A 12621-nucleotide genomic window follows, 5' to 3' on the forward strand; every position below is an offset into this window, starting at 1 on the left:
CATCACCCCAAACCTGAACTCCTTCCAGGCCACTCTATCCCAGACTCTCATTTTCCCCAATACCTCCCATAGTAACTTCCCAATACTGTACCTATGGAGAGAAAAAGGACATATGTTTTTCAACACGAAAGCTCATTTTCCAAAAAAAATTTCAAAACTGCATGTACATGACCATGTGCTGTCGCCAGTCAGTTCAAACACAGGAAAGAGATTTCTTTGGTCACTGTGGACTTCTCTTCGCCACACATGACAAAACAACACCGAAAGCACTGAAAATAAAATAATTATTCCACTCCTATTAAAAAATATCTGTCTTTCAATAAAATTTTCTTTAGAAGGGGAAAAGACAAAGGATGTCACAATATACTTAAGTCTGCATACAAAAGTTAACGAATGCTACATCTAATTAAGATGTAGCATTAAGATTTGAATGCCACAGCATTCAAATATCTTTCCTTGACTAGCTCCTTACCTTACCAATCAGGGCCTGCACAGATGGACTGTTTCTCTGCCTATGAAACCCTTATTTACAGTGTTGTATATTTCACAAGGTGACCTCATATCTGGAACCCATTCCTTTCCCATCTGCAGAGAACAACTGCTCTCATCTGTGGGGGGGATACTCTGGCTGCAGAGTCCCATGATGTCACAGGCCAGGAGGAATCACTTACAAACTCCTGGGAACCAGAGTTGTTATATTGATCAGCTTTTTGTTTTAATATTAGCAAAGAGTTGTTTCAAAAGCAAAAACTAATATGAGGGAGCAAAAATAGTACCATTGCAGAATATTTCCCTCAGCCTATCTCTATGGATTTTATAAACGATTTTTCCTCCATGGCATAACGACTAAGGGTCCACTCACTCTTCTTCCAAGACAGTACCTTGATCCTTTATTCAGTCAGTAAATAAATATTCATTCGATATAAATGTATTAAGCATCGATCAAATGCCAGTCATTGGGCCAATCTGTGGGAATAAGACATGACCCTGACCACAGGGAAGTGAACAATCTGTTTGAGGAAACTCAAATGCCAAGAAATGATAATAAGTTTAGAATAAAGGGTAAACAAAAAGGTTGGCTTCAGGAAAAGTGATAGTGACCAATTCTGGTCGGAGAATTAAGTGAAGCTTCACAAAGGGGGTAACATTCAGGTAAGGTCAAGCATGATTATCTTAAGATAGTGGGAGAGAGCATTCCCAGCATCAGGAACAGCGTGTACAGAGTCACAGAGCAATCAAAGAGCAGAGTTTTTATTGGGGACGTTTCGAAGATGAGAGTGAATGGAGCAGAGCGTACCTGGAAGAGAAGGGCAGGAGATAAGACTGGGAAAAGCACAACAGGTCCTCATACATGGAACAAGACGAGGGCCAAGACACCTGCAGAGGAACGGAGTGCAGTGTGTGCGCTGAACAATAAACAGCAAATAAATGGATTAATGAATGAACAAATGTCCAGCTAAAGCTTTAACCTTCCTGAGAGGCCTTATCAAGGAAACCAAGGGATGCTTTAAAAAAAAAAAAAAAAAAACCACCAATGGTACCTCTGAAATCATAAAGAGCAACTAATTTGTTAAAAATAATTTTTCATTCAAAGTCTATATTAAGCATATGTACTGGACCCACAGGTAAATACAAAAAGTGATAAAAAAAAAAAAAAAGGACAAGAAGATGAGAGTATCTATTAATTGGCTGGATCTCCAGCCCCAAATACAAATAGAGAAGCCAGACACTCAGAATGAGAGAAAATGGAACACAGTCAACATCTTCAAGTGAGCCAAGTAACACATGGCAATGTTTGTATACTAATCTAAGAATTACATAAAACAGACTTAATTCAAAGGATATGTGGCCTTGCCACCCTGTTCATCTCATTACCGACTACCTGCCTCAGATTTCACACTTGAAAAGACCCGAGCTGTCCTGCTCCATACTGTTTCACAGGTCCTGTCTTCATTAGTGCCACGCCCTCTCCTTATCTCCCTCCCATACACACATCACTCATTTACCACAGTCATCCTTCACTATTCACCGCAGGGGTCACCTCCTACAGTTTCCCGGTTTCCCCGAACATTCTCCCATACACCCTGGTCACACTGTTATCTGAGTACTTACCCTTTATCTTCAAATCATCTGTCCACACAAATGTCTGCTGCACAACGGGGCCACAGGCTCAACATACGGAAAGGCAGCCTCACCCACCTTCATCTCGGAAGCACCTATGTGGGATGCTCCTATACAACGGCTCCTGGCTCACAGTGGATACTCCAACCTTTGCCGAGCCAAACTGCTGAGCTAGCTTGTAAAATTATCTAGCAAACTATACAGCTCTCAACAAATACTGTCTGCTGCTGTTTACTGTTTCCTTTTCAACCTTATTCTCTGTAGTCAGCGTCCACGTGCTCCAGGCAAACTGACCTACAATGTATCTTACAGCCAGACCCTATATCCTACTTCTCTCTTAGGAGCTCACACTGGTCCCCAAGAGAAGCTCCTTCTCTTCACTTAACTGCACCAATCCATGGCCTGGCTCTAATATACCCCTTCCGATAAAGCACTCCTAGAGTCGGGCATGACTGAGCGACTTCACTTTCACTTTTCACTTTCATGCACTGGAGAAGGAAACGGTAACCCACTCCAGTGTTCTTGCCTGGAGAATCCCAGGGACAGAGGAGCCTACTGGGCTGCCGTCTTTGGGGTCTCACAGAGTTGGACATGACTGAAGCGACTTAGCAGCAGCAGTAGCAGACAACCCTTACAGGAAGTCATGACTCCCTCCTCTCAAGTCTCAGACCATTCTGTGATGGTCTTGTGACACTTCTCACCTCTAGCTGCTCTGGAGGTCCAAGAAGTGGAAAGCCCTGAGCCTATAATGGCATCGTTTCTTTCATGCACACAGCACAGAAAAATAGTTTCATGAATAATTGATTACTTCTGATTCCATATATTCAAGGAAGAGCCTTCTAGTATATTTTAAGCACCTGGATAAGTGTTCCTCTCTTCAGGCCTTCTGAAACATCCTCCTTGGACATGTAGGTTTCAAATATGCTCTTTTTCTTCCCTCGTGTGGTCTTGCTCTTTGACTTTTTGTCACCTGGCGAAACACCAACACCATGTGGGCCAAGCAAAGAGGACACACCTAGAAACATGAGGCAGCAATCAACTTTTTCCTCAAACATCTCTGTATTTTTAAAATTGGGGATATTTTACCTTTTAAAAAAAAAAAATTAAAGACCGAAAAAAAGAATAAAATCCCCTGATAATGATTTCAGATAGTTATAAAAAGGAAAACTGGGTAAGAAAACATAAATAAAATGTACACATATGAGACCTGAATTTTAAATCAGCACCACAATATACATGGAACAGAACACAAGTGATGGGCTCAGTATGCTTTGCTGTTTATAGACACAAACTTTTAAAAACATGAATTACTAAAAGATCATCACTTTTCTAGAGGAAATTAAACAGCTGTACTCATTATAACAATATATTAAGATAATAAGAAACCACACAATTCTAAAGTAAATAACCTACAGGACAATATTTAAGAGGTCACCAAAAGGATTATAGTCCCTCTTTAGTCCTAAGACCTGCCCTGTGCCTCCATTCCAATTTTATTTCCAGTTGCTAGAGTAAACTCCATTTTCCGTTTGCTACCTCTGGGGGTCCCCGGGGGCCGGAGGTTCAGCCGGTAGTCAGGATGGCTCATTACTGGTTCCAAGGTCACCTCCTCTCTCCAGATCCTGCAGGGCCTCCACTGCTCTGAATTCTTCCCGCCTTGAGCAGCTCAGGTGTCACTAGCTGAAACCAAAAAGAGACAGGTGACTGAAGGACAGTTAACCTGAAGCCTCCTCTGTGCTCTAGGAGATTCAGGACTTAGATGGTACAGGCAATGCAGTGTCCGCCCCAGATCCCGGCGTCAGTTTCTGGTCGGCAGTTAGTCAAGCACACCATCTGTCCTGAGCTGCTTTTCAAAGCGTTCAACCTCATGGGTATCACAGCCTGCTTGCTTGGCCCAGTCACTTCTACTAAAAACCTCCACAAATAGGGCAACGGGGTGAAAATTAAGGAATTCTGAGGTTCTGTTCAGCTAGTGAAATGCACAAGAGCAGGAGGGAATATGGTTTTGAAGATGGTATACAGATCTAGAATCTAAAGGCTATCATGAAATAAGTACTAAACTAGGGCTCAAGAGATGCATATTTACTAAATTTAACCTTAGACAAATGATGTTCTTCTGTGAAATCAAATAAATCAATTTCTCAGAGTTCAGCAACATAACCTAACTTACTGCCACAACCAGATGTCCAAAACTATGTGTGGAACCCCCAATGATTCACTAGCTTTCAAAAAAAAAATGCAGTATTGTAGTTAGACATCTACTTCCCTTCTCTTACCTGCCATCATGTAGTTAGACATCTACTTCCCTTCTCTTACCTGCCATCACTTCAAAACAGTCCTCTGACCAGAAGCTCAGGCAGCTGCTCCTAAGGAATACAAGCAGCTGCCTGGCTCAGCAGACTGGAATGTGGGGCCCTGCAGCCAGTCCCCCAAACCCCAGCCTTCCACCTGGATACTGAACATGTCATCACGACATCTCCATCTACTCTCTGCTGGCCACCAGCCCAGGCTTCAAGCCTATACTTGCAAATTTCCAAAATCCGGGTGGGCAGCCTGCTTTCCAATAAAATGGATCAAGATGTCATTCTGAACACTAGCTTCCATTTCCGCTAAATTTCCCACACACATCCTTCACCAAAATGATGTCATTCTTCTTTAAGTCAAAATTAATACTAACTCAGGAAAGAAGCAACAGAGACCAAGAGTAACAAACCACTCAGTGATACATGACGAGAGTCAGAGATAAAGTTGAAAAGTTCCAAGAAGGGAGAGAAACAGATGGTCTGAGACATGTACCAAGGCAGAGGGATGGCACCTTCCAGAGTCCAGACTGTCCCACTGGCTTTATTCAGAAATGTACTCGCCCACTCCTTCATCCAACAACTGTTTCCACAAGGCACTATGCTAGGCACAAGGAGGGATACAAAAGTTAAGGAGACTTAAAAATCATATCAAAATAACAAGTAATACAGGTGGGGAGTAATAAGCACTTTATTTTTTTTAAGTATGGGTACGTGTCTATATGATGGAAGAAGAGTACTTTGAGGTCCAGAAATCTGAGAGAGCTTCAAGAAAGATTTTAAGGAAGAGCTGAGAATGTGAGAAATGCATGCTGCTGCAAAAGCGGGGGTAGGGGGAGGGAAATACAGACACGCAAACAGAAAAACACAGGGAGGTTCTTGCAACGTTAATTCCATTTGGACAGAGTCCAGCCTATATGAAGGGAGGCAGTGGCAAGGAAAACAAAACAAGTTGGAAGGTCTAGAAAACCAGCCCCATTTTCAAAGGCAGTAGGGAAATTTCTGAAGCATGAATGAGCAGAAGAGAAGAACAACAGATCAAAGTTGTGTTTCAGGAAAAGTTAACCTGGCAGAGCACTGAGAGTCATCTGGAGTCGAGAGAGACTGGCAGCAGCTGCACCTTCGGAAAGAACCAGAACAGACTAGTAAGAGGAAAGGAAGGCCTGAACTAGAGCTGCAGCTGCAGACACGGAAACAAAGAGACTGTGAACATGACCTTACACAGGCCTACTTGGCACCACTCGGCAACCAGGCGTATCTGAAAGAGAGGAAGGAGGTGGCAGTTGGGTGAGATTTCAAGTAAGGAGGCTGGGAGATTAAAAACGACGTGAAGTATTACATCCCTCTACGTGGCAATACATACCTCTATTTATACTCTACACATGGAACTACACACTTCTACCTCAAAAACTTGAAAACTGAAGCATCACTTAGATAAATTAGCCAGCCATTTGCACAAAGATAGTATGCCAAAGTTTTCTAGAATGGAAGAGACTGCCAAAAATGGGTAAGCTGATACAGAAGAGGGCCTAGGACAAAATCTGGGTTAGGGCAACTTTTAAGAAATGCAAAGAGAAGAAGCAGAAAACATAACAAAGAAGCTAGTAAAGATATAGTGGGGAAAAAAACCAATATAGTCTGATGAGAAAAATAACTTTCAAAGGAAGACAGGTTCACGGTTTCAAAGGAAGGCAGGTTCAGGGTTTGCACCAACTACTGGGTATGAAAACAAATAATGGGAGCCTTAGGGTGGAGCGAGGGGTTGGAGCTAGCTGCAAGCAGAAGAAAGACAATTCAAAAACAAGAGCTAGAATTGAAAATGGGGTACTTCATATCAAGTCTAGATGCAGGCAAGAGTTCAAAATTCAAGGGAGGTACTGCCAGTCCAGTGAGACGGAGGTACAGAGATCTCAACTCAAAAGTCCACAGGCAAGCTGCCTTTGTAAAACTTTTTTTCCACAGCAAATATCTCGTTGGTGTGATATGCACCTAACTTTCCTCTCTAGCTCAGGAAGATATGAAATGTTTGGTTGGGTTCATTACTGTAAACCCCACTGGCTCCCATAGTATCTAGGATAGAATAGGTGCCCAATAATCATTCCTTAAATGACTGGATGAGTTTTGTTTTCATGAACAAGCAGTGAGAACACCAAGCAAAGCAGGGTCATTCAGGGAAACCATGCGAAAAACAAGTCAGCAAAGAATGGGAAAAACCAGGAAACCCTGTTGGCAAGAATAAGCCAGACCAGCTGAGCAGAGCAGAGAGTCAGTCTGCTTTTGGGTTTCAAAGTACTGAAAAGAGACGGAAAGATTCCGAGAATATAAGACGCTAAGCAGCAGGTGGACAAACAAGCACTCTTCCCTTCCCAGTGATGACTATGAAGGCCATTACCCCTGGAGAAGACCCGCATGCTCCTATCCTGAAAGCACAAGCACGCTCAAAGCACAGGCTACTCTCTAATCTTCACCAGAATGCGTGGCACCGCCACACCGCCCAACTGCCCACCAGCTCCTAGAGAGGGTGTTTGCCACGGAAATAGCTACACATTCTGAAAAGCTGGGCTGGGATGAGGATGAACATGCAGTAGTGGGCAAGAGTGCTGCGTGGTACAAAAAAGCAGGCATGAGGAAGCAAAAGCACTAGACTCGAGGAAGTGAGAACCAAGGAAGCATTTGGGGGAAAGAAGTGATGGCTTGAGACCCCATGTTCAGTACAGAGTAAGTGCTCGAAATTCTAAATAAATGAAGACTATCTGGGACAAAAACCAGGTTAAAATGAATATATACTAGAGAGAAATATGAGTAGCAGGACTAGGACTAGGGACAGGCAAGCAAGGTATGTAGCATAAAATATTTATAAAGGCAAAGTCACACAAGTGCCAACTTCATGCTTGCAGGAGTCTGAGAGTACATGCCTCCTTAAATGTTTGTGCCCTAGGTATCTCACCTGCCTTAGCCCTGTGTCTCAGTCAGCCTTATGAGTAGCAAGAACGGGAGAAATTTATGAATCTGGGTAGTGAAGGAAAGAAACTCAAGGAGATAAAGTCATGAGAGGTTTAAAGAAAGAAAAGGTTGAGCCTATTCAGAAGCCAAGATGGAGCCAATGGAAAGTGAGAGATCATAAAAACACATGAAAAGGATATAATTGAAGGAATAAAAAAAATAGATGGGATTATAATAAGTATCACATTTAAAAAATAGAAAATTAACATTACAAACAATTAGGAAACACATAAAATAATTAAGGCATTCCCTGGTAGCTTAGCTGGTAAAGAATCCGCCTGCAATGCAGGAGACCTCAGTTCAATTTCTGGGTCAGGAAGATCTGCTGGAGAAGGGATAGGTTACCCACTCCAGTATTCTTGGGCTTCCCTGGTGGCTCAGCTGGTAAAGAATCTGCCTGCAATGCGGGAGACCTGGGTTTGATCCCTGGGTTGGGAAGATCCCCTGGAGAAGAAAAGGCTACCCACTCCAGTATTCTGGCCTGGCGAATTCCATGGACTATATAGTCCATGTGACTCACAAAGAGTCGGACACAACTGAGAGACTTTCACTTTCACTAAAATAGTTAAGTAGTGCTAAAACACTACTTAATATTATTTTTTTAATAGCCAATAAATCCCTACTTCATAACATATTCTGAACTAAGATTTAAATAAAATATAAATGTTTAAAAATGACTCAGAGAAACAAAGAGAAGGCCAGAAGAAGAATCTCCCAGGATGGCTGAATGAAGAGTCTGACAAATATTATATACCCCTAACAATAAATATGGACAAAATCATCAAAACCAACCATTTTAAGGGTCTAGATGCTAACCAAAGGCTACAACAAATTGAGAAGTGTTTATTCAAGAAAATCTACTGAATCTCAGTAACAACAGTGAGAATGTGTGGTGGTTTAGGCTGGAGCTCCCACCATCCTACAACCTACTCCCAGTTCCTTGATGTGGAAGTCCTACTAAAGCAGCAAGCAAGCCCACGGACACAGGGAACTAAATTTGTTTAGAGCAGAAGAAGAAGAATTCCCTGTCCATGGGCATTTTCAAAAACAATAGTGACTCAAGGTGCAAAACAACAGGGAAGGCCAAGGCCAATATCACAGCCAGTCTGAGATTGCAATACTAGTTAGGGCAAGTACCAGACCAGTAAACTAACCAGAAATTTAACAGAGAGAATCAGGCAATAAGACAACCAACGGGTTCCTTGTTAAGAATCTACTTTTTCCTCCTGTGTGCAGGAAAGACAGTAAACATACAGGAGGGAAATGAGTGGGCCCTAGAGAGCTCATCCCTGGATGAATGTGAGCCTTGCAAATACAGAAAGCAAAAGCCAGGGCAGAGCCACATAATGCCTCAATTTTGAATACATTTCCCAAGTCTCGCCAGGACCACTGATACAGGATGGGGGCCTCATTGTTGCAAGGAGTTAAAACATAACTTCTAACTAATCATAAACTGACTGCTAAGACATGCAGACTCAGAGGCAACTACCAGACAGTCATGCTTAAAAAAAAACAAGAAAGAAAGAACTGAACAGACACATGCGTGGCTACATACTACAGGAGAAAACAGACTCTAAAGAATTAGCCCATGCAAGCCACTAAACAAAAAGAGCAACCACCTCCAACTTCGAAGGAAAAGGAATCATAATGCAGAATATATTATCAAAAATGTCCAGATTTCAACAAAAAATTATAAGATATGCAAAAAAGGAAAAAAAATAGGAAAGTGTGATCCATACACTGGGGCAGGGGATAGTTTCAATAAAAATTATCTGTAATTGAGTCTAGATTTTTAGATTCAGTCAACAAAGACTTCAAAGCAGCTATTATAAATATGCTCAAAGAACTAAAAGAAGCTGTCTTTAAAGGAAAGCATGATGACAATGATTCATCAAATAAAAATATCCATAAAGAGATACAAATTATTTTTTAAAAAGAACTAAATGTAAATTCCAAGTTGAAAGAAAGAATACTGAGATGAAAATTTCACTTGAAGAACTCAAGAGCAGATTTGAGCTAACAGAAGAAATAATAGGTAGACATAGAAAAACAGATCAATCAAGATTATTCAAGCTGAAGAAAAAAACAAAACAAAACAAAAAAACTAACTCAAATTCAGGATTTGTAATAAAGAATAAGGCTCCATTTTTTTCATGCATGACCACTAACTCATCTTAAGCCTCATCTCCCCCTCCTCCTTTGATCCATCCTGGACAGGTTGGTAAGAAAATCTACTGCATCCTCACCTTTTTTGGCACAAGGGGGAAATTCAAATTTCATAAATGCCCAGCCTGCACATGGACCTTTGAATCTCCAGTTCCCTAACCACTATAAAGGCGTAACTCACTCCTTCCACCTGGCTCAAGCCAGGCCAGACATGCTTATACCCAACCTGCTTTGCCCAGGAGTCTCCTGGGTAAGTAGTAAATTTTCTCTCAAACTCTTGATGTATGGAGTGCAATCAATACAGGCATGCTACTGATTGGGAAGGGGTCCATTCCACCTCCACAGGGTGACCACAAAACAGGAATGAAAGAAGGGACAGGTCTACTAACTTTATAGAAATGAAAACAATTATAAGGGACTCAATGAGCAAATTTATGCCAACGAGACAGCTTAGGTGAAATGCATATATTCCTAGAAAAACACAAATTACTGAAGCTGACTTAAGAAACAGAAATTTTAAATAGACATATAAAAAATAAAGAAATTAAACTGGTGATTTTAAATCTTCCAATTTAAAAAGTCCAGGAACCTTCGCAGTGAAAGAAAAAATAATACCAATCCTTTTCCAATTCTTCTAAAAAATAAGGGAAATATTCCCCCAATTAATTTTATGGAGACAGTGTTTCCCCTGATACTACAAGCAGACAAATACATCCCAAAAATTTAACATTTAAATAGTTTCAATTTTTAAATTTCTTCTTAGATCAGTTTTGTTAATTTGCATTTTTTAGGCATTTGTCAATTTCACTTAAAGGTTCCTTTTTTCTGTGGGGGGTGGGTGGGTGTGGTGATGGATGTTAAAATATCCTCATGATCTTTTTAGTACTAGTAGCAGTCTGCTATTCTTCCTGAAATGATGGAAATTTTCATTTTTTGTGCTGCCCAATATAGTAGCCTCTAGCCACACATATCTTCCGAGCATTTTGAAGAGTGGCTAGTGCAACTGAAAAACTAAATTCTAAATTATCTGTATTTCATCTTTATTTTTATAGGACACTATTGCAGGTTTTAAAATTCTAGATTGTCAGTCATTCCATTGCCTTCTGGCTTCCACTGTGTCTGTTGAGAAGTTAGCCATTAGTTTTCTTGTTGGTTCTTTGAAAATATACTCTATGACTTCTCCTCATCTCTGGTGCCTTTTGAATTTTTTTTTTTTAGTTATCTACAGTTTGGTTTACTACAATAAACCAAGGTATGAACTTACTTTTATTCTGCTTGGTGTTAGTAAGGTTTTGAGAATCTACTGTTTGGTAAGTTTCAACAGTTATGCAGGAATGGCTGAAGTTATGGAAAAACCCAAACGAACTTTTCAGTCAACCCAATAGGAAGCTTCCAGCAAATAAATCTCCTTCGGTATCATTTCTGCCCCATTCTCTCTCAACCCCTCATCTGGGACTCCAATCACACACTTTTGACCTTCTCAACGTCTTGATGGCTCCCTCAATCATTTCAGTAATTCTCCAATTCATTAATTTTCTCTCCAGCTCTATCTAATCTTCTGTTGTACTAAGTCACTTCAGTCACGTCTGACTCTTTGCAACCCCATAGACTGTAGCCCTCCAGGCTCCTCTGTCCATGGGATTCTCCAGGCAAGAATACTGGAGTGGGTTGCCATTCCCTTCTCCAGGGGATCTTCCCAACTCAGGGACTGAACCTGGGTCTCCCTGCATTGCAGGCAGATTCCCATGTGAAAGAAAATGAAAGTGAAGTGGCTCAGTCGTGTCCGACTCTTTGCGACCCCATGGACTGTAGCCAACCAGGCTCCTCTGTCCATGGGATTTTCGAGGCAATAGTACTGGAGGGGATTGCCATTTCCTTCTCCAGGGGATCTTCCTGACCCAGGGATTGAACCCAGGTCTCCTGCATTGTAGACAGACACTTCCCACGTGAGCAGGGCCTAAATTTTAATCCTTATCACTCTGGCCCTAAGGGACTATCATATGCACTACTCAGATTCTCAGCTTCTAAGTCTTTCAGCTGATCCCTCCAAAACAATTAGTAAACATCTGTAGGAGGCAAACAATCCAAAACATAAGCTTTGATTCTCTCCTAGATATTCATTTATGACCTTTCAAATACCTTTCAGTGGTTTTTTTTTTCCTTTGCTGAGGAAGAGAGGGTGGTAGTGACCTTTTCTAGTTCTCAGAAGAAAGATTGGTTTCAAATTATTTTCTATGCTATAACTCGAAGTGGAAGTATCAACCTAACACTTAACTCTCTCATTCATAGTCAATACCTTCAATTCCCAATTCGCACCTATACAGACTCACTCTTCTTTCTCGCTGACAAAAGCCGTCTTATGATTTCATCTATCCTATCCTCTCATCCTGTATGAGAGGAAGAAATATCCCTACAGGTTTAAAACCCATCCTCCTTAATGTGTGTTCTTCACCCAATTTTTATCTACTCTAGAACTTGGTCATACTCATTTTTCTCTCACAGTAGCCCCCCCAACAGAATGCATTCGAATTAAGGGACTGGCCCTGCTCTCATTCTGCACACTTCAAGCTACCAGCTACCATTCCATTTCTCTCACTCTCATCGCTGCCAAATTTGAGAATATGGTCAAGACTCATAAGCTCCATTTCCCCATGACATACTCTGTAATCCCCCTTGGAATATGACTTCTGTCCTCACCTCTACAATGAAATAAGGCTTTCACTGTTCTGAGGGAGAAAAATCCTCATCACTAAAACAATGGTACAGTCTCAGTCCTCTTCCAGGCCCTGCCTAGAACGGAGATGCCACTGATCAGCCCCTTGAACTACACATTCTTCTCCACTGACATCCAGGACACAGCACTCTCTTCGCTCTTCTCTCTCTGCAGTTCTCAGATTTCCTTGTTGAAGCCTCTTCTTTCTTGTACCTCTTCAGTTTCTACCATTTGCAACATTCTATCAAGTCTCATCTCACTTCTCTGTTAAAAAGTTTTAAATCTACATCTCCAACCCCTCTCTCTACAGTTCTTGAA

The 12621-nt window shown here is 41.4% G+C and overlaps 1 protein-coding gene across 5 annotated transcripts in view; it reads right to left on the reverse strand.

Annotated features, from left to right (window-relative positions):
• DIS3L2 (DIS3 like 3'-5' exoribonuclease 2) overlaps window positions 1-12621 on the reverse strand; it is a 358364-nt gene that overhangs the window by 300027 nt on the left and 45716 nt on the right. For all 5 annotated transcript variants that reach the window (XR_001919121.1, XM_018058183.1, XM_018058187.1 and 2 more), the window contains exons 2-3: window positions 3658-3801; window positions 2979-3136 (exon numbers count right to left, since the gene is read on the reverse strand). Coding sequence is in view for 4 of the 5 variants with exons in the window: in XM_018058183.1 (XP_017913672.1) it covers window positions 2979-3136; window positions 3658-3709 (210 nt within the window). In the remaining variant the exon portion in view is untranslated. The remainder of the gene's footprint in view (window positions 1-2978; window positions 3137-3657; window positions 3802-12621) is intronic.

Source organism: Capra hircus, chromosome 2 (genome assembly GCF_001704415.2).
Source record: "Capra hircus breed San Clemente chromosome 2, ASM170441v1, whole genome shotgun sequence".
Taxonomy (NCBI): Eukaryota; Metazoa; Chordata; class Mammalia; order Artiodactyla; family Bovidae; genus Capra; species Capra hircus.